The 22902-nt window shown below is 45.7% G+C and overlaps 1 protein-coding gene across 1 annotated transcript in view; it reads right to left on the reverse strand.

Moving 5' to 3' along the window:
- Positions 1-22902, reverse strand: part of TLL2 (tolloid like 2) — a 163761-nt gene that overhangs the window by 21617 nt on the left and 119242 nt on the right. The window contains exons 8-13 of the mRNA XM_049855846.1: positions 20996-21120; positions 18740-18855; positions 12467-12569; positions 3116-3232; positions 1898-2043; positions 941-1136 (exon numbers count right to left, since the gene is read on the reverse strand). Of these exons, the coding sequence (XP_049711803.1) occupies positions 941-1136; positions 1898-2043; positions 3116-3232; positions 12467-12569; positions 18740-18855; positions 20996-21120 (803 nt within the window). The remainder of the gene's footprint in view (positions 1-940; positions 1137-1897; positions 2044-3115; positions 3233-12466; positions 12570-18739; positions 18856-20995; positions 21121-22902) is intronic.

Below are 22902 nucleotides of genomic sequence, written 5' to 3' on the forward strand. Positions count from 1 at the left end.
CAGCCCATAAAAAAATAGCACAAAAACACAGTACAGTGTGAAATGCCGAGAAGGGAGATGATACCTTGTAAACCATCAAACAAGGCTGGTTATCATGGTTACTTAGAACAGGCCAAGGCTCTTCCCTCAGTCCCTTACAAGCCAGTTTAGCTTCATAGAGACAAACATTCCTTTCCATTTTCCTGACTGGCATCTTCAGTAGGGTTGCCAGTGAAAGGCAGAAGACCCAGTTAAATTTGAATTTCAGGTCAAACAAACATTTCTTAAGTATGCAATATTTGAGATATACTAAAAGATTATTCATTGTTTATCTGAAATTTAAATTTAACTGGGCATTTTTTTTTTTTTTTTTTTGCTAAATCTGGCAACCTTAATCTTCCTCCTTAGCCAGTCCTCTCAAAAATGTGTATTGCTTCATCAGCAGAACAAGGAAAGAGGTTTGGATGGGTCAGTGCAGACCAGTTGCTGGAATGGAACACCAATGCCTGGGGATGTGGAGTGGCCCTTCTCAGCCCTGATCAAGCATGATTGAAATTCAGTTCAAAGGCTTATTTTGGGAATGAAATGACATCATGTAAATCAAGTCCCTTGCACAGTTCCTGTCACACAGTATCTGCTCAATTAATAGCAGCTACTATGCAAACATTTATTATCGATGTTCAGTTTCACTAGAGTGTAGTTTGACCTTGCAAACTTATTAAATCTAATTTCCCAGTACAGTGGCAGAACTTCCTGTGCTGTAGAAGCCAAGACTAAGCCTGCTGTCAGTCAGTTGTGGCCTCTACTGGGGGCCTTATGCACATCCCTAAAATAGGTCACTGCTCTTCCCTGCAGGAAGTCTTGTTCGATGCTAAGCTTCTGCATGTGTTTTGTCATTCTTAAGCCAGGGGGCAATACCTCTTCCTGTGACTAAAAGTACAAACCAAATGCTAGTTCATACCCTTGAAAAAATTGGCAGCAAAGCCTGCTTTATTGATAGAGCCATCAGATACAAACTTCATCCACATTCGGTTGGAGCTCGACTTCACGTCCTCCGGTTTCTCGTAGCCACAGAAGTGGCCAATCAGGGTGCTCTCTTCTGTGAGGCCATCGCGGATTTCCAGATAGTCATATGCACAGCTGTCATGCCTTTCAATCTAGATGGAGAAATAGAGGCACACGGATGACTACAGATGGCTGGGGGCTGAAGGCTTTTAAGAAGGGAACCTAAATATTCCTCTCAAAACCCTAACCAAGAGGCAGAAGGACCTGTGTCCTGAGCTCCTCCAAATTTCTCCTGCTTGTAGATGTCAAGGATGAATCAGGTTAAGGAGAGACTTTTTGTTGCTAGCTGCCATTGAGTTGGCTCCCCACTCACAGCAACTCCATGCACAATAGGACTCGGTGTTGTGATCCACAGGGTTTTCATTGGTTGGTTTTTGGAAGGAGATCACCAGGTCTTTCGTCCTAGCCCATCTTAGTCTGAACACTCCTCTAAAACCTGTTCATCATCATAGCAACATGCAAGCCTCCACTGACAGATGGGTGGTACCTGCATATGAGGTGTATTGACCGGGAATTGAACCTGGGTCTCCCACAAGCATTCTACCACTGAACCACTAATGTGAGATGATAAACAGGGAAGAACAATTCTAAAACACTTTCTTGGAACCAGTCCTAGTCTTGTCATCTCAATTAATCCCCATACCCTTTCCAGCAGCCTTCAGAAAAGAGGCAGACTCAATTTCACTGCCTGCAAAGGTTTCAATCTCAGATGTTCAGGTACAATCTACCAGGGGCTTCAAATGTCCTTAGTTTCCTGTCTTTAACCAAAAAATAAAGACTCATCTTCACAGAGCAGAGAGTGTCTAGCTTAAGTGAATTCATCCCTTGGGAAGACAATCTGAGCAGTACTCACCTCAAAAGCTTGGAAGGTAAGCCCCACGTGAAACCCCTCCGAGACGGTGATCCTCCACACACACTCCTTGGAAGGTCTGTAGTCATCCGGGTAGTTGGGAGATTGAATCTGACCAGCGTCTTTGTTAATGTCTCCCCCACACGTGGCTTTAGAAAGAGAGAGCACAGGAGGAAAGGGTCAGATATCATGAAGGAAGGAGGATGGCCGCTTACCACCACTAGGTGGCTTCACTTACCAACATTTTTATTTCCATCCAAAGGACTATGCCTTCTGAAAGGCGCAGTTTGATGTGTTTTCAACTCTGAATTCTTTTATATAAAGAAAACAACCACGTAGAGAAGTGGCTCTCTACCTTTACTGTGCATCAGATCACCTGGTAGATTTTTCAAGCTTTGGAAGCTAGGGTCACATTCCCCAGAGATTCTGATTCAAGTGGTCTGGGTAAGATCCAAGCAGCAGTGATATGTAAGAGTCCCCCAGGTGATTCTAAGGTGCAGCCAGGGGAGGGACACACACACCCACACGTGCATGCACACACATTATTTCTTTTACAAAACCAAAACTTCGGCTTCTCCAAAATGACAAGAATTTAAAGCTAAAAGAAATCTTAATAATTATCTAATGGTTTCGGTTTTTTATGGTGATGTTGTTGGGGGTGAGGAGAGGAGCCTAGCCAGAGAAGCCCAATACGTAGAACAAATAGAAGTGGGATTGTCCTGCTGGCAGCTGCCTAGAGTCCCGCTCACTTGGTTCCCACAAGTCAACCACCATGGCGGCCTCAGGAAATTAGTTGGAAACTCGCTGATGTCATCCAAAGTCTTCTTTGCAGAAATGAAATAAATGAGATGTTTGCTCAGGCTCCCACCGCAGTTCAGAGGTTGCCGTCACTGCTATATATCAAAATGTCCACACTCCTGGCACCATCCATGTATAGGAGAAGCTGACTCCCCAGCTGGACAGAAAGGAGGGCTCAGGGACAGGTACATGAGGCCTGTTCTACAATGAACACGGCTGGCCTCTCTACTTCCAGGACTTGGGGGAGAGGAGTGCACTGGAACCTTCAGTTTGCCCTCTGCAGTGCCGCAACAATGACCTGACCCCGACCCTCATGGCTCTGGCAAGCTGCCATGGAGGCCTGCAGAGGAGAGGAACAGCAGGTGCATGTGAAGGACAGAGCATCTCAGGAGCTACCAAGTGGCTCATTCCATCACAACAAACCTTCATACTCTGCGAAGAAACCCTTGCCCAGGATGTTGCTGCTGCTGCGAAACTCCACCCATAATCGGCTGTCTGTGGAGATGAGGGGCTCTGGGACTTTATCACCACAAAACCTACCTGGGAAGTAAAAAAGAATGTCAGAATGACTGCAAAGACAGCAAGAATGGGCCCATTGCAGACCAAGAGGAAGAGATGCTTCTTTAAGTGTGGTTTGGGGACCTTCCCCATCAGAGATCTGGTGGATCTGAATCATTGGGAGATAAAGCAAGAAATCTGTATGCTGATAGAATTTCCAGGGGACACTTAGAGTGAAGTTTAAAAACCAGTAATGTCAACAGTAGAGCACTCCCATCTGTTAACCCAACAATCCATTGGATTAAATTCTAGAAGTAGAGCCACCCTCAGATAGGGCTGCGGTGCTGCCTCCCACTCCCCATTCCTACACCCATGACAGACATCAACTAGAGCTAATCAACTAGAGCACTCTTTCCTGCTGAGCCCAAATGTCTCTGAATCCTTCTCAACACATCAGTGCAAGAAGCACAGACCAGTGTTGGCATGCAAGACACAACTCATTTTGAAACCCTGACTTAGAGCCTTTGGGTGGCGTGGAAAACTTCAGTCATTGATTTTACAAATATTAATACTTAATAATAAGTGGGAGAAATAACCCTAGCTAGGGCAACTTCTCCTGTGGCACATACAGGATTAGAAAACAGAACTGAAAGAGTCACATGGGCTCTAGTAAACCTGTATGCCTCATTAAAGACTGACTTCAGTAGAATTCCAGATTTCAATCAAAGTACTTAGAATACAGCCAAGGCAGGCCTCCACCCCTCTAAACCCACCCCAGGCATCTACCTGAGAATTGCCCCACTCCACCTCAATGCCAAATGGGTCTTGTTGAGGCACCTGAAGGTGTGGCAGGATAATGGTCTGGAATGTGGCATTTCCAATACATATATTTCCTATTTCATACATAGGCTTCTGGGGGCACTTTTGGGAGCACTTAGACAATCTGCCTTCATTGCTTCAGAGAAGGGATACCAGAAAACACAACAAAGAAATCAAATCTTCTTGGCTTTTGAGTTTCAAAAGCTTAGGCATAAGACTAAAGGTTTGGAAGAATACATGATGAATAAGAGCAAAATTTTCCATTTTTGTAGCCTTAGAATAACTCCTAGGACGGAGGAGGGAGCTAATACCTGGTGTACAAGCATTATTCATGGGAGAGAGGATTGAAGGGGTACCATTAGTCCCTAAAAGAACCCTGTGCCCTGTTCCACTCTGAGCTGAGACCCTGGGTCTCATATAAGTTTGAGGATTTGAAGGGGCACCTCTAGGGGCAACCCTAGATTCTCCATGCCCTACCTGGGGTCAGAAAAGAAGGGTCTACATGGTTTGTCAAGACATTGGGCCACGAGACAGGCATGCAGAGCCCTTCAGACCACATGTGGCACAGTGGGAGCAAAATGATTCCAGGCTCCTGAGAAGGGTATAGAAGCAGCTTTCTCTTATCCTAGAGGATTTGGGGAGCCACAGGGTGTCTCCCAAGCTTCTAGGGATGCTTGGGTTTGACATCAATCTAAATTGGCCTAGGGTTGGGACCAATAACCACTTAGGTGGAAAGGGGACTTAAGACCAGGCAGAGATGAAGACATCTCAGCAATGCCAGTTGGGATGGCAATACAGGAACCTCTCCACCCTCCACGCTTTGGCACAAAGTTAACGCCCCACCCCTACTCCTTCACCGTAAGGGAAGAAAAGACAAACTGATTGAAATCAAGTTCTCACTACTTGATGGAATGGAGGCTCATATAGGAACTTTTGTTATAGAAAAAACACATTTTTATCTCTTAGTCACTTGAATACGTGGTCTAAAATTTGGACCTCCTACAGAGGAAAAACGGGGAAAGAAATGCCTTCCCAGTGCATAGTAATGTAATTCCTCATGCCACATAAATATGGCAGCCCAGGGCGAGGGAGGGGATGAGGGCAGGGTAGGAGATGGGTTGAGTTGCACTGATCAGTCTACAACACAGACCAGGCAGGGTGTATTTGGACCGGAAGTCCATGCTTTTGACAAAGTCTAATTGTGGGAATCATTTAAAAATCCATTTAACACTCAAAAAACTAAACATAAAACTACCATATGACCCAGCAATTCCACTCCTAGGTATATACCCAAAAGAATTGAAAGCAGGGAATCCAACGGTTACTTGTACACCACTGTTCATGATGGCATTATTCACAGTAGCCAAAAGGTGAAAATAACCCATGTCCATCAACAGACGAATGGATAAACAAAATGTGCAATATTATTCAGTCAAGAAGAAATGAAGTTCCGATACATGCTATGCCATGGATGAACCTTGAAAACATTATGCTAAGCAAAAGGACAAACAGGGTATGAGCTAACTTACATGAAATGACTGGAATAGGAAAATTCATAGAGACAGAAAGTAGAATAGAGGTTACCAGGGACTGGGGAGAAGGAGGAACGGGGAATTATCATCTAATGGGTACTAGGTTTATGTCTGAGGAACCATGGTGACGTAGTGGTTAAGCACCAGGCTGCTAACTGAAGGGCTGGCGGTTTAAACCCACCAGCCACAATGTGGGAGAAAGATGTGATGGTCTGCTCCTGTAAAGATTACAGCCTTGGAAACCCCATGGGGCAGTTCTACTCTGTCAGATAGGGTCACTATGAGTCAGAATCAACTCGATGACAATGGTTTTGGTTTTTAGTACCTATGAGGAGCCCTGGTGGCACAGTTGTTAAGAGCTTGGATGCTAACCAAAAGGTTGGCAGTTCAAATCCACCAGCTGCTCCTTGGAAACTCCATGGGGCAGCTCTACTCTGTCGTATAGGGTTGCTATGAGTCAGAATCGACTAGATGGCAGTGGGTTTGGGATCGCTTTGGTAAATTTCTGTTTTGGTTGATGAAAACTTTTGGAAGCAGATAGCAGTGAAGGTTGCACAATATTGTGAATGTAATAAAAGCCACTGAATTGTACATTTAAAAATGGCTAAAACGGCAACAGGTGTGTTATATATATTTTACCACAATACATTTTTTTAAAAAAGAAAAATAATCCATATAACACTGGGGAGAAAATAGGTGCTGGTTTTCTTTTGTTGGTGATGAAAATGTTCTAAAATCGATTTTGGTGATGGCTGTATGACTCTGTGACCATACTAAAAACCATTGACTTGTGCACTTTATATAAGTGAATTTATGTGTGTGAATTATATCCCAATAAAGCCAGTTCTTAAAAAAAAAAAAAAAAATACAGTTAACAGACATGTAGCAGGCACTCTCTTACTGCCAGCACCATGTTAAATGCCAGACCAGCTACCTGAAGCTCTAACTCTGTTTTGCCCTTCTAAGAAATGGGGGGTGGGGAAGTGAGGGCAGGGAGGGGATGGAAATAAATGCCACTATAGACATTTCCTAGTGGCCAACTATGGCGTACATTCTTTGGGAAAGAAAGGCGGGTAGAGGCTGCTAATCTCTTTCGGCTTCCTTCCGATTCTGGCCACCTGCAGCCTTTTGGATTTGGTGAGCTTCGTATTAAGTGAGATGAGCCGAAACTGCTGCCAAGAATTCAACAAGGAAAACATCCATCAGAAGCCTATAAATGTTCAGTAATGGTTCCTCTGGCATGGCCAATTAGTGTCAGTTTAGTTCTTGGAAAACAACATGTACGGATGGGAAAGTATTGCTTACCAGCGAGGAGGCGGATCTGCCGAACAGCAGGTAGACTACTACACCGGCTCACAAAAGGACTCCCTAGCCTAGTCCAAGTTTCAAGTCCAAGTTTCTCCTTTTAAAACTCCAGCTGTCACAGCCACTGGGGACCACTTCCAAAAGAGGAAACTTTCACTGTCTCGCTGCGTAAGTACTTAACCGGATGAGAAAAAGCACCTACCCTAGGGCCACAGGCCAGCCCGTTTCTGCCAGAAACCCAGAGGAGGTAGACATTGCAGGCAAAGGCAGTTAGAATAAATTACAAAGCATTTCTAAATAATGTTGCTCCCCAAATCACTTTGTAATCCTTTAACCAGGACCCTTCACTTTGTCCCCCTGGGTGATGTCTTCTCATTTTCATCTTCACCATAATGGTTTTCACGAAGGAGCCCTGGCAGCACAATGGTTAAGGACTCAGCTGCTAACCGAAAGGTTAGGCTTTGAACCCACCACCTGCTCTACAGGAGAAAATACTTGACAATCTGCTCCCATAAGACTACAGACTAGGAAACCCTATGGGGCAGTTCTACTCCGTCCTATAGGGTTGCTAGGAGCTGGAATTGACTTGAGGGCATACAACAATAACATGCCAGCCACTATCCTGAGCCTTTCCTTGGATTATTCCCACTATCCTCTGACTTAGGTACTGTTATTAATCCCATTTCACAGGTGAGAAAACTGAGGGTCAGAGAAATTAAATCTCAAAGCTGTAAGAAGGCTTAAGAATGGTTGCATAACTCAAAGGGTATAATCACTGTCACTGAATCGTACGTGTAGAAACTGTTGAATTGGCATATGTTCTGCAATGTATAATCTCAACAGCAACAACAAAAATAAAATAATTAAAAAACCTGTAAGAAGAAGCACGATTTGAACCCTGGCAGTCTGTGACCTTGACCTTCGTTATCTTCTTCATTGTCGTCACCATCACCTCCACCACCATCTAAATGGACTTGTCTGTTTGGGGTGCAATTCTGCGCACCATACAATTTTGATCAAATGGACATCAAACCTGTTCTCTGGGAATGGAAACTGCATCCCTATTTCCTAGTCTGGAAACAGACACATAGGAATGAAGATCAAAGGCTCAAAGCATAAAGCAACTCCACGGAAAAGCCAGCCTTGGCTGTCCAGCTCACTCCATCATTTCTGCTCATTTGGGCGGCTGCCCCTGCCCAGGGAGCCCCAATGGTGGGGCCAGGCAGCACTGATTGGCCAGCCTGGCCTTTCTGAACTTCTCTCTCCACTTCAGGGAAAGGGGGAGAAAGGGCTTTTGTATGCATTGTGGTGGCACAGAATGCCCAGAAGACAGTTCTGCATACAAAAGTGCATTGTTGGAGTAATTCCTCCGGCAGAAATAAGGAAGGGAGTCCAGTGTGCAGGTCAGTGCATAAAATTCCTGGATGAGTTCTCTCAAGCCACCTTCCTCTTCACTCTAGATGCAATCTCCTAAGTGACCTCTGCAACTGAAAAGCCAATTGGAAATCTAACCAGCCATGAAATGTTCTCAATCTACTTCCATTTCCCTTTCATAACTATGCAGAAACCCTGGTCCCCAACTGCCTCCTTCCAAGGAGACTGGGGAGCTGGAGGGAAACTCTACGGGAGGAGAGGTGTTAAATTTCTAAATTGCAATCTGGTTCCTGGGCTTAGAAAAAAAAAAAAAAACTTAGAGGAGGAGTTTAATAAGGATATCAAGAAGAGGAAATGCAGATGAGGACACTACAAGTAGGCTCCGTGGGGAGTCATAAAGGGTTCATTCATAAAAAGTTATGCGTCCATTATGCCTGGATTTTCACACACTGCCCTGGGAAAATATGCAATGCACGGTTTTTCAGAGCAAGATGCATACTTTCACAATCCGCCCTAATCCCCTCTGCCTCCTGCCAAAGGGGCATTGACCTGCCTCCTCCCGGCAGATTTCATGGCACTGACCCCTCCCAGGGACCAGCTTGGTCCGCACAATGCACTTGTTCCAAACACAAAAGTTCACTAACAACTGCATTTGGGAACATCAGAGCAGGCCAAATAGTTGGCAAAGGAGAACTCTTGCAAATGAAGAGTGACGGTTACAGGCACTGGGCCATGCCTTGGCTACAGCACACTCAACACACACACATATACACATACTCACACACACACACTATAAAAGTGTAAAATATGAGCCAAAAAAAACCCCTACAAACAGCACAAGCCCCAGCTTCTAATTAATGAAAGTGTGACCTGGGATACCAGGATCTGTAGTGAGAGCATTTTTTGCTTCAGTTTCAAAAGAAAGGAACTATGTACTGGAAATCTCTTGACTTGTGCCCATTCTCAGGAACGTGTCTTAGCCCTCTCTGGGGAGCTTCAGTAACAGAGAACTTCCTTCTGAGGCATGTAAATCTATCCCGTTTCTGGGGGAATATAGGGTTGCCAGATTTCACAAACAAAAATACAGGAAGCCTAGTTAAATTTGAATTTCAGAGACACAAGAGATAATGTGTTTTATCTGACAACCCTGGGGGATAGGCTTCTTAGATTCAGCAGTCCCCTGTCCCCATCACCAGATCTGTGCTCTCCGGTTTGGTATCAGTCACCACCTGGCTGTGTGGCCTTAGGAAGTTGGCCTACATTTGAGGAAGCTTGGTTTTCTCTTGAAGGTGTGGGAGTAAGTGGCACGACGGTTAAGCGTTTGGGTGCTAACTGAAAGGTTGGCAGTTCTAACCTACCCAGTGGCTCTGCAGGAGAAAAACCTGGAGATCTGCTTCCATAAATATGACAGCCTAGAAAACCCCATGGGGCAGTTCTACTCTGTCACATGGGGCAGTTCTACTCTGTCACATGGGGCAGTTCTACTCTGTCACATGGGGCAGTTCTACTCTGTCACATGGGGTCGCTATAAGTTGGAACTGACCTGAGGGCAGGCAACAACAACAGGGCCTCTGCCAGGCTTTGACTCCATGTTTCCATGAAACTCTTTCTATACAGCTTCTTTCACTTCTTTTTTTTATTATAAAATAATTCCTGAATGCATTCTTATAAAAGACCCAAAAAATCCAGAGGTACATATAAAGCCAGCATGATGCTCCCCACAGTCATCTCCCCACTTCCTCTCTCAGAGGTAGCCACCTTCAACAGTTGATGAGCATCCTTTCAGTCCCCTTCATATGAATTTGATGTCAGAGATGTGCACAGTCACGTGTAATTATAGGTAAATGGGATCACTCCCTGGCCCGACTCGTGGAGATTCTGATTCAATAGTCTCCCAGGAATCTGTATTCATAAAAATCATCCCAGGTGATTCTGGTATTCAGCTAGTCTTGGGAACCTCTGCCACTGGGAATTCAGGTGGGAGTCCCTGGGTAGTGCAAATAGTTAACAAACACACTCAAAGGCTGCTAACTGAAAGTTTGGAGGCTTGACTCTACCCAGAGGTGCCTCAGAAGAAAGACCTGGCAATCTTTTGAAAAATTAACCATTGAAAACCCTATTGAGTACACCTCTGCTCTGACATATATGGGGTCGCTGTGAGTCAGAATTGATTTGACAGCAAATGGTTTTAGTCTTTTTGGTGCACCCAATCAGCACTTCCCATAAAGTATGCCTCCCTCTGTCTGCTAGCACACACCTTGTCTGCTCATATTAAACAGAAAACCAGGGCCAACAGCTTCCAACCTGCCATCGGGAGGTGTAACCCATTTGTCCTGCAGTATACTCGCTCCTGTCTGTGCCTGACTCAAGGCCACCTTCTTGGCTTGCCTACCTGGACGGCTCGCTACCTAAATGATTCATCCTGGTATCCCACTCAGAGCTTGCCTGGCTGCTCCCCAGCTCTGAAGAGCTCTTGTGAGTGCCCATTCCCACCTGTTGGTCCACCAGGAATTTGAACTCATGAACTGAAGGGCTGGTGTGCTCTTCCCGAGGGTAACTAACCTGGCTGGCACCCCTTGGCCATACAGAATCTCAGTATCTGCCAGACCCCTTTAGGTCCAGCCAGACCCACTGTTCCAGTTTCTTCTGACCTATCCCGTCCTTGTTTCCTCCAAATCCGACATAAATGCTTGGCTGTGAAACCTCCCAACTTAGCCCTCCCCTTTCTTTCCTATCCACATCTTCAGTCAGCTGTCTCAACAGCAGCTTGCTCCAGGATGGTCATTCACAGCACAGGAAGTATGGCTTCTTTGTCCACATGAACACATTCCAGGGACAAAGTCTTCACTGAGAGCTTAGCCTTGTCCAACCTGGGGCCCCACCCTACAGACCGCTCTAGGAATGAAGACATCTCACTCTCAGGCAAGACCCTTCCATCGGGCTCCTTGTAAATCTGCTTCTCTCTCTAGCTCCAACATGACTGTCATTCCTGGGCCAAATGAGTTCCAATGTCGACTCCCAGGACACTGATGCCATCTTCCCTGGGTATCCATGACAATTTCTCTTCTGGTGACCAACCTTGAGTGGACTAACCTTTCTCTTTACAATCACTTCCCCTTGCTTCTCACTCAAGATCCAAGCTACATTTTTTTGATGAGTTCCTGCACTGTTTTCACAAAAATAATACATGCTAATTGTAGAAAATATGGTTAAACCAAGAAGAGTAGAATAAATTTCTAAAAAGCATACGCCACCATTCTAAAATCATCATTGTGCATCGTTTATTTACATTCCTGATTATAATTTTACTTAGATGTATATTTATATTTATATTGGGATCACAACATGGTTTCCTCCAGCTGAATTCAACCTGCACAATGCTTTAAATAATTTTGTTTGAAATGATTTTGGACAGGATATTCGCTCTTCAGTTTGCCACGTTCCCACTGCTCCTTATCGTATTATATCAACCTCATTTTATTCATTTATGCTTTATCCCTGAAGGCATCTGAGTTTGCAATACCTGCATAATATACACATAAATGTGTTTCTCACCAAAATGGAATCCTGTCACACTTTGTATCATACTTTTTTTTTTCCTTTAACAACATACAATTAGCACTTCTCTGTATTAATAAACAGTCACCTCTAACGTGCTCGGTAAAATGCAGGGTCAGCAAAAAAGGAGAAGATACTCAATGAGATGGACTGACACAGTGGCTGCAGCAATGGGTTCAAACATAACAGCAACGATTGTGAAGGTGGACCACCACGTAATCGGCCAGTGTCTTGTTCTGTCGTACATAGCGTGACTATGAGTCAGAACCAAATTGACAGCACCTAATAACCACCTGAAACATTTTTTCCCCAATGTTATTTTTAACAGATGGCTAGTTTTCCATTGAGAGGATGCATCATTATGCATTCAGCTAGCCCCTACTGTCAGACATTTAAATCGTTTTCCATTTTCCTGCTTTGGTGAGCATCCCTGTCGCTGAAGCTTTGCACGCTTCCTTAATTAGTTTCCTAGTATAAATTCCAAGAAGAGGAATTGTTGGGTCAAAGGGTATTCACGGTTTTTAAAAGCTTTTAACATGGGTGGCCAAATGGAGTGTTCAGAGTTTTACAATGACACAGACCCTTGAGAGCTTCCTGTGCTGCCATCAGGGTGGACCCTCCCCAACATTAACAGTATCGCACAGAACATCAGAGCGCTGTTTCTCAAGCCTTTCTAACGGCAACTCACCCAGGAGGGGGGCTTTTCTCCAATAGCCATCCCGGACCTCCACGTAATCGTACCAGCACAGGCGGCTTTTAAACAAATCCATGGACGTGAAGTTTAGGATGATCTGCAAAGAGTTACCATAAGGTGAGTTTTGGCAGCAAAGCCTGAGGAGTTTGGAAAGATACATCTTGAATACTTGCGTTCTCATGTTACCCTTTAGCATACAGAGCTCTCCAGCCACAGTAGGAGTGTCTTCTTGCAAATACACTCACAGGAAACCCTATGACATTAAATAATAAACCTTAAGCAGGATGGGGAGTAAACAGAAGGAGATGAGTCCTTTGGTTCTGTCTGGGGAGTAACTTGAGCTTTTGAAGGCACTAGATGGTTTACAGAAAGCAAGACGCATTAAAAGAGACTGGCTGGGGTGCACCAAGACTGGGGATTTGGAAGGAGTTAAAGGTTCAATGAAGTCCAGAGATAGGGAGAGATCTTGTAACATCATCAATCATTCCAAAGGGTCCAGGGTTAACCCAAGTGCATCTGAGCACTTCCATGATCAATGTCTCCCCAGCCATGACTCCCTCTTCTGAGGCTGGTGTGTCTAATAGCCTTCCTACAACAAACAGGTCATCTACTCATTCATTCATTCATTCCACCACCATTTATTGACCACCTATGGTGTGTCAGTCTACTGGCTGATTGAGATAGAAAGATCAGTTAGATGGGTCTGCAGGGAGCTCAGAGAACAGAGAGAAAGGCAGATGTATCAAGTTAATTAGAACACTGTGGTATAAATGCTGAAAAGAGAGGGATGGTTAGCAGGAGCATTTTGGAAGCCCCAGGGAGGGACAAATAAATTCTGCCTGGTAATACTGGAGAAGACTTCTTAGAGTAGTGGCATTTAAACTAAGAGGGATCAGGGTTCACAGAGCAAAAGAGTATTTCAGAGAGAGGCGTAAGCATAGGCAAAGAGGTATTTGAGAATTGTACTGTATGCATGGGGGCATTGCAATGGTAGAATTCTCACCTTCCATGCAGGAGACCTGGGCTCAATTCCTACCCAATGTACCTCATAAGCAGCCATCCCTGTCTGTTAGTGGAGGCTTGCATGTTGCTATTATGCTGAACGGGTTTCAGAAGAGCTTCCAGACTAAAACTAAGACTAGGGAGAAAAGCCTGGTGATATATTTCCAAAAATCAGCCAATGAAAACCCTATGGGTCACACTGTTCAATTCACAACTAATCATAGGGATGGAACAGGACTAGGCAGCATTTTGTTCTGTTGTACATGGGGTCACCAGGAGTCAGGGGTCAACTTGATGGCAGCTAACAACAACACTGCAGAGCCAGAGTAGGTCAATGTGTGGAGAAGGCAGAAAGGGCAAGGAGATTGAGCAAAGGCTGGAGGGTGGGAAGTTCAGATGGGCTGTGAAGGTAGGCTTCAATTCTTCCGTACACCCCTGAAGTGAATGCCCCATCACTAAATGGTGGAGGGGGCTTGGTGGCCCTGTGGACTGGGCCTCAGCGCACTGGCGCTCCACTGATGACCTGGCCCTGGTCCCTACTACAACCCTGGCAGCTCGGGGCTCCCCTGGCAGACTTCCCAGAGCAGCGTTCAGGATTTTCTCCTCACCCATTACCTCCCATTCAAGCTCCACCAAGTATGGTCCTGCATCTCCTCCTGCACCAAGAAGCAACGGGATGTCTGGACCCAGCTCCCAAATTTACCCTCTACCTGTGCTTGACACACCCCTGCTCCATCATTTCTCATCTCTTCTTGCTCTCCAGGCTCCTCGCTCTGCCCCATCGCCTGTGCCCTTGACCATTCTTTTTCCACCTCCAAGTGGACCTTGCTCTCAGCCAGTTCATCTCTCTCCAACATCTCCACTATCTCCCCCTCCACTGGTCTCCTTCTGTTATATTCAAACAGTCCCAGAGTTTCTCTTTCTATAAACAAACTCTTAGGCTGGGGTGGGCTGCAGATCAAGGGTTCCAAGGCCCTTCCTGCCAAATCTATGAGGCTATTATTTGGCCTCAGTCTCGGGTCTCTGTGGCTCCTTTGCCTAGAATCCCTCCTCTTCTGGGTTTTCACCACACTAGCCAACATTTCTCACCGTTGTTCTCTTTCTTCGGTTGGTCTTGTTCTCCCTGCGTCCCAATATCTGGGAAGCACCTCTAAACACAACACTTCACTTCCAACTTCCCTCTGAGAGATCATCACCCCCATCATCCAGGTACAAAACCTTGGTGTTACCTCTATTTTGCCCCTACTGTCTATCCCTGCCCTCCACATCTGCTCAGCATCCATTCTGACATATTTTTTTTCCTATAAGAGGTATTGTGTTCCTCCCCTCCACCCCAATCTCACAGCCCCTTCAACACCCCTCTGGATTGCTCCCCCTGAGATGATTCCTGGGCTCCTCCCTGCCAAGTCCCCACCCATCCTGCACACCAGGGTTCTAGATCAACCTTCCACTTATATCCCATGTTTACTAGATCCCAGCCCTGCTCAGAAAACTTCGGTGGCTCCCTCTACCCCTCTCTCAGCCTCTCAGAAATTAAACTCTCTGCTTACTGTCCAGACCCTACAGGGCCCATCGTAGATATCTTTATCTACAGGTGTTCCCTGATAACATCTGTGTTCAGGAAGCCCTGTCCAGACCCACCTCCTCTCTGGATCAGTCTCTGATTGACCGGATGGATTCAATCTGTGCCTCTTTGGGACTCCTTTCTCTCCCTTATAGTGAGACCAGAGCAGGTGTTTTTACAGTCACACAGATCTGAATTTGCATCTCAGTTCCACCCCTTACAGATTCTGGAATCTTGGGAAAATATTTGCCCTCTTTGACCTCTTTTTTTTTGACCTCTAGTTTCCCCGTTTGTAAAACAATAAACACACCATTAGGTTCTTAAGGGGACTGCACGAGAAACTATACAGAGTGTATACCACTGCGCTTGGCACATAAAAGACACTCAATAAATTGTCATTTTAAAAATCAAGGCACTGAGTATGCACATTAAAGAAAAAAAATCTGTAGCTGTCGAGTCAATTCCAATTCATAGCGACACTACAGGAAAGAGTAAGATTTGCCCTCCCTATAGGGTTTCCAAGGAGATGCTGGTGGATTCGAACTGCCAACCTTTTAGTTAGCAGCCAAGAGCTTAACCATTGTACCACCAGGGCTCCAAGTATATACATAGCGTACCACAAACCACATACACTAAGTGGTCCACACAGGCTACCTGTCTTGACTGATGTTGACAGTGCCGTCCCTTCCCTTGGAAAAGCCCTATCCTAAGAGATAGTCACTACCAGAAAACCACAACTCGTCCCTATGTTGTTGAGTGTGTATGTGTTTATGTGCATGTGTGAGCATGTGCGTGTGTGTGTGTGTGTGTGTGTGTGTGTGTGTGTGTGTGAGGTGTCACTCTTTCCTTTCAAACTAGCCCAGTGGTTCTCAATCCTGCTTACACATTAAAATCGCTTGGAAGCTTTGGAAAAAATACTGGTGCCCAGCTCATGTCCCTCCTTCAATTAAATCAGACTCCCTATGGGTGGGTCAGAGCAGAACTAAACTCTAAGTCTCTTGAAGACAGGGATTGTGCCCTAGATTTCTTTTGCACAAAGTTGGCATTCAGTGTAAAGTGCTCAGTAAGACTTAGCTGATTGCAATATAATTCTTTAGCCTTTGCTTTAAAAATTACAGAAAGGAAATGTTATTACAGCATCCTTGGTAACACATTCATGATCTGAATGAACTGGGTAATTATTCACGCTAATTATTTTAAGCATGTTAGTGAACCATAAAGACCATAGGGGAAGAGGTGATGAACAAGAGGTGATACTTGAATCAATCAAGTTTGCTAATTACTAGCAGCTCTAGGGAAAGCTGGGCGAAGCAGAAATTGAAATAATGGTGCAGGAATTCAATGATGTGTATTCTCGCTGCCCTCAGTTAACGCTAATAATTAAGGCTTGGTGAATCTAACACAGTTCAAGCATATCACATAGCCTCTCCTGTGCGGGGATATCCAGCAATTTAAGGATTGCCTGACTCTTTCCTTTTCTTCCTCCTCCTTCCTGCCTCCCTCCCTTTAGTGCCTCCAAGAAGGCACAGGGACACCAAATTCACCCGATCAAGAGTCTCTTGGACTCAAGATGACAACCATACTGGCTTAAATGCTTAGAGCCAGAGGAAGGATGTGTGTGTGTGTGTGAATGCATGTTCAAATGTCTATTAGCTTGTCTCCTTTGTGTGATAATATAAGATAATGCTTAAGCATCCAGGCTCCCAGAGTCAAATCGCCTGAGTTCAAATACCAACTCCGCAACAAACTACTTCAGGAGCCTTGGGCAGGTCTATTTCCTTTTCTGTAAAATGAGCATGGTTATAGCACCTGCCATAAGAAGTTGTTGTGAAGATTAGATAAGATGTCCCACAAAATGTGCTGAGAACAGTCCCAGCCCATAGAAAACGATCACATTGATTTGTAGCCAATATTTCTCTCTGGTTAACCCATTCTGCTTAACTTGACATTGAAATGGGCATTTTTATTAAAAAGTTATCAATTCGGAAACCTGAATATTGGCTACAAGTGCCTAAAGAATTTCAACAACCCCTACCCCTGCCCCCAGCTGCAAGCTTTCACTCAGTCACCCATCCATCCACACATCCACTCAACTAATACTTATTGTGTGGCTACTTTGTGCCATGGACAGTGTTGGGTGACAGGGACCTGGGTGTGACAATCTCTGTCCTCAATGAGCTTATGGTTTAGAAAGATGACAGCCAAATAAACCTGCAGTCACAATCCTGTGACATGTGCTACGATAGGTAGGATTGTAGGGGGCGAACACAGGAGGAGTCCCCTCGCCTAGACCTAAGGGACAGAGAGACTTTCTCAAAGATAATTTAATTTAGGCTGAGGCTACTCGAATTTGTAGAGTGATGTAGAAGACATCTTTTTTGTCTTTGGAGTCTAGAAGTCCTGAGTTCAGTTCCCAGTTCTATATCTTACTAGCTCTGTGAATTTGAGCAATTTTCTTAATGTTGAGACTCAAATTCCTCATCCATATAATGGATATAAGACTAGGCATCATGCTGTAGGGTCAAGAACAGCACCACCCTTGGACCAGGCAAAAGAAGCCCATGCCCTGGACTCATCTTTAGACGATCATGGAATCTGCAGGGCCAAAGGAAAGTATCCACTCAGAGCTTCTGCCACCCTTTGTAGACCATGTTCCAGGTAGCCAGGAACTGGAATTCCCGTCCAAATGGCTCTGAGCCCATGTTCGGGGTGTGCAATGGCCCCAGACCAACCCCTTTAGGGTAGACTTACACCTTGGCAAGTCTATTCTGCTGGAGGGGCAGCCAGGGAGCAGCCATTTGCAAGGCAGGAATGGATGGTGAGAGGGTGTGTGCATGGATGCTCCTGAGGCCTCTGGTGGTGAGACAGAGTCTGGGTGGGGGAGGTGGGAGGAGAAGAAGCATCTGGCCATGGGTTGGGCGCTATTTCTCCCCATATTACCACTTTCCAGAAGAGCACTCCGAGGTGTCAAGGAATTCTAAATTGGATCCTCACCTTCCAGAGCATTGTTGTCATGTGCTGTTGAGTTTTCCCAACTCATAGTGACCCTATATGACAGAATAGAACTGCCCTACAGGGTTTCGTAGGCTGTAGTGGTACAATGGTTAGGTGCTCAGCTGCTAACTGAAAGGTTGGCAGTTCGAACCCACCAGATCCTCTGCCAGGAGAAGGACCTGACAACCTGCCCCTGTAAAGATTACAGCCTAGGAAACTCTACAGGGCAGTTGTACTCTGTCCTATGGGGCTGCTATCTGTCGGAATTGACTCCACGGCACACAACAACTACAATTTTTAGGGAGCGGATTGCCCGGTTTGTCTCTCACAGAGCTGCTGGGGGGTTTGAACCGCTGACCTTTCAGTTAGCAGCCAAGCACTTAACCATTGCATCACCAGGGCTCCTTTCCAGAACATTAGGATGGTGTATTTATTGAGGTAGAAGCACAGAGTCTACTTTATTTTACAGACTGTTAGCTTGATTTATAACTTTAAAATATTTGGACATTTAGTACATAGACCTCCATTTGAATGGGTGAGATTGGTTGAGAAGTTCAGAAATCATTCATGTAAAACAACAGCACCATGCCTAGCACATAGCGGTGCTTATAAAATAAAAGCAGTTGTTATTGGTAAAATAATGATTCCTCAAGCCTAGACCCAACTTAAAGAAGCTAGGTTATTGGCAGAGGGGGCTTCATACCTACCTTTTCCCCTGGGGTGACCGATATCCTCCAAACACAGTGGGAGTAAGAAGGGTAGCCATTTGGGAAACCAGGTGCGGAGAAGTTCCCTGTTGTGTCCTGCAGGGTCTCCCCACACGCTGTGCAAGCAAAACAACAACTGTGATTCTGGCCTGGGCACACGTTCTTGTCCCAGTGGCTCCCCATGCAAATAGCTGGCAAGTAAATACATCCCTTTACAAGCCCAAACCCTAGGAGTTCATTGGCAAGAAGCCCATCAGGCAGATTTACATTTTTTTCTGGCTAACAAAAGTGAAAGTAGGGTCTTGAAAACCCTATGGCACGCAGCTCTCCTCTGACACATATGCGGTTGCCATGAGTCAAAACCCACTCAATGGCAACTTGCTGGTGGTTTATGAATACTTGGAGGCTGCAGGTTTTGTATTCGTTCCCCTGACACCAGGGATTCAGACCCCAAAGACAAAGACATGGGCTTGCTGAGTGCCCCTGTGTCATGTGACCACACCAAAGTATGGGAAACCAGCATCCTTTCCTCCCTGCAATTCACCCCCCGCATGACAACTGCCCTTGCTTTCAGTTACTACTTAAGACTCCTTGAAGCTCCACGTTTTTCAGAGCTGCAAGAAGGACCATCTGGAGAAGCGCCCATCATCAGCCTCAGGAAATCCTGGATATCAGGGCTTCAATATCATGTTACTGAACAACTGCCAGGCATCATGAGGATTATGCCGGGCAGTCGACACCCCCAACGGTTACATGGAAATTATTTTAGTATAATCATCCACATTCTGCAAGAACAGATACATTACTGTGTGGCTGCATGGTATTTACCAGCTGCCTCGGATCCTTTGGTGAAGGGCCATATACATTAAAATAAATAAATGCAATAGCATTTTCCAGGGAATACTGTAAGGTTTCCCTTTCAGTTCAGCAAGGTTATACGATATGTGTGTCCTATATTTCAGCTCTGGCACACCCCCAGATGACTAATAACTGGATGGACATATATTCGAGAGTCTCACGATGGAAAAAGCCCTAGGTGGCCCTTTGCATGTCCCATGACCCTGCTTAGTAGGACAATGTGACAGTCCAGATTTTCTAAGATGGCTCCATTTCACATATTCTGTCACGTGACCAAACCATGTGTCTGGTATAGGGGTTGAGAAAAGGCTATTGAGCCTCTTGGTAATGGAACTCCCTCCTGCATCTCCAAGACACTGCGATACATTCTCTCTCATCAGTGGTAAACACAGGCTGTTGCAGCCATTGCTTTGTGTTGAAGCTCAACAGCTTAAAGCTACCTGCAGGAGCTCACTCTCAGGACAATGGTGGGTGTGATGATGCTAAAGACAAGGGGATGGGGGACAGAGAGAGCAAATTCAAGGGTAGAGGGCTTCTGACCTGACAGAGACGCCAGTTTACTGTCCAGTCTTCAATGGCAGACTCCTGGTCACTGACCAGCACCTTGGATAGCCATAAGAGCCCCAAGACCAAAGAAACAATCTCATTTATAACACTGAGACTTCACCCGCTTTCTAGTGTTGGGAAGCTGACTCCCACCTTCCCAAAGACATTCCTCTCATCCTTAGTCTTCCTGAAGACTCCCTTGGTTCTTGTTTCTCCAATCCCATATCCCGTTCCCTTAGAAAGCAGAGGTGTTCTTACTGTAATGGAGAGCACACTGCTTTGAACCCCCTTTTATTGTTGTTCCGTTCTGCCTTCTTCCTTTTCTTAACACCAGAGCTTTGCCAGAGAATTCTGACAGCCTCCCACAAATTAAACTGTAGGCTCCAAGACCTATAATTCTTCATTCTCTGCAAACATTTCACCATTCTGGCTTTCTACACTGTCTAAGACCAAAAAACCAAACCCATTGCTGTCAAGTCAATTCCGACTCCAAGCAACCCTATAGGACACAGTAGAACTGCCCCATAGGGTTTCCAAGGCTGTAATCTTTATGGAAGCAGACTGCCACATCTTTCTCCCAAGGAGCGGCTGGTGGGTTTGAACTGTCGACCTTTTGATTAGCAGCCGAGCACTTTAGCCAGGGCACCACCAGGGCTTCTCTACACTACCTAGCACCTCCCAATGTCTAGCACCTCCCAACAGAAGCACTCCAGAAATTGCAGCTGCCAAGGAGTAGTCTCTTTAGGTTCCCCAGGCTGTTTTTCTACCAAGAGGAAATGTTTGTAAACAGCAGCTGAGCTGTGCTCCGTGGGATGCTCAGAAGTACTGGGAATCCCCACGATTTGTAGTTACCTGGGCATTTGTACAGCTTCCTGGCTTGTGCTATGTCTCCCTGGCTGAGCCTCACACGCTGGCCAATGGTTGGCCTGACGCCATTGTCGTCACGACGGGGGAGAATGGTGTCTAAGAAAACTCCTCTACATGGAGAAAAAAACGAGAGAGAAAAAGGAGAAGGAAAAATCGAGGCTGTCGGGCTAGGATTTACAGTCTTCATTTCCTTGACCATAACCACATCAACATTCCTACCCCCCACCTGCCTCTCCCCAGGCTGGCATGACTGAAGTGGTTTCCTCCACTTGGGCTTGCATTTTAGCATTCCATTTCATCAGCTGCCTACTCGCTTTCCAATGGGACAATGGCTCTGCCAAGTTTAAAAATATGCCCTAGCCCAGTGGCCTAAGTGCTTCCTTACCGACATGTACTGAGCATTTCCACAAAGCCCCCGACAGGCCCCCAGAGTGACCTCATTGCACAACTGCAGGGAGCACCATGCAGAGACACGGCGGTGTGAGCGGCGCCCCCAGAGATGTGCAACGGGCAGTACTTAGAAAGGCCCCAGGGAGAGCTTGGGAACCAGTGAGACTCTCAGTGGCTGGTAAAATGCTGGCTGATGAATTGGTGAAAAATGAGGATCAGAGTTTGGGGGACCTTGCTTTCAAGGTGGGGGCAGTCAGATGGAAAATAAGATGCATGAGTAGAACAAGAGATAGTAGAAAGAGCCCTGGGCTAGAGATTTCTATGCAAGCTCACCTGGGAGCACTTGGACAAGTCCCCTCCCCTCTCTGAGTCTTGTTTATACTAAGAGATTGGCCTAGATGATTCAGGCCAACAGGCTGGAAATTCAAGCAAGAGTTGATGTTGCAGTCTTGAGTTGAAAAATTCATGAGGGTATGGGATCTTCCCATGTTGCAGACCTTTATGCTTGGCACTTGACCTGCCTCATCTCATTTAACCCTCTTAACATCCTGGGAGGCCAGTACCATTATTATTATAGCTCCCACTCCACAAGCGAGAAAACCAAGCCTGGGGAGTTTATGTGACTTGTCCATGGTACAGAGCTAGTAATGGAGAACCAGTACGGAAGCCCAGGCAGGCCTGGAGCTGACATCCGGGCACCTTCCTTGTAGCAGCCAGTGTCTCCAACTGCCCAAGAAACAGTGTATTAGATTAATGAAGAAAACCAGAGGCTTCAGAAACCAAGATGACAGGAATGTCAGCTCACAATCAGCTCTTTGGTGCTAGGACTTCCTAACCCACTGCGATCCTGAGCTGCCAGGAACGCAGTGATTTCTGGAAGATGTTTACTACAAGAGTCATCCCCTGTGTAAACCACTGCAATAATGGTACCTCTTTTATGTAGGACGACTCTTAGCACTGACAGTCTGCTAAACTAAGAGAGTTTGGCAGATGCCTTAGGGAATAAAACTGTCAGCTCTGAATTTTCCAAACAAAGACGCTCCTGTACCAGAGAACTGTCTCCTCATCCCCTGGATACTTGCCCAACAAAACCTCCAAAGACACCACTCCCCACAGGCTGGGTTCAACAAAGGGGGAAGGGAGAAGAACTGCAATAAACTAGAGCGAAGAAAGTTGGAAGGAGACAGCTAAATCGTAAAGAGAGGGGAGACATGAAGATTGGGTTTCCCATCAGCAGGAATAGCATTCACCCCCCAGATGAGCAAACGTTCTGTAGGCTGTTTTCTGCTCTTTTACAAGATAAAACACAAAGTTCAGGCCAGCTCCAGGGGACATGTGACCAGGAATAATGGCATGGACTTAGGGAGGGGGAAAACTTTTGACAAAATGCCAGGAAAGTCCACCAGAAAAACTTCCCACTGATAAAAGCCACACTGAACAAAGCAGTTTTCTGGATATCCATACAGAAAATTGGGAGAAAGGACCATGCGTGTATCTACCTG

The sequence above is a fragment of the Elephas maximus genome, chromosome 16 (genome assembly GCF_024166365.1).
Source record: "Elephas maximus indicus isolate mEleMax1 chromosome 16, mEleMax1 primary haplotype, whole genome shotgun sequence".
NCBI classification, from domain to species: Eukaryota; Metazoa; Chordata; class Mammalia; order Proboscidea; family Elephantidae; genus Elephas; species Elephas maximus.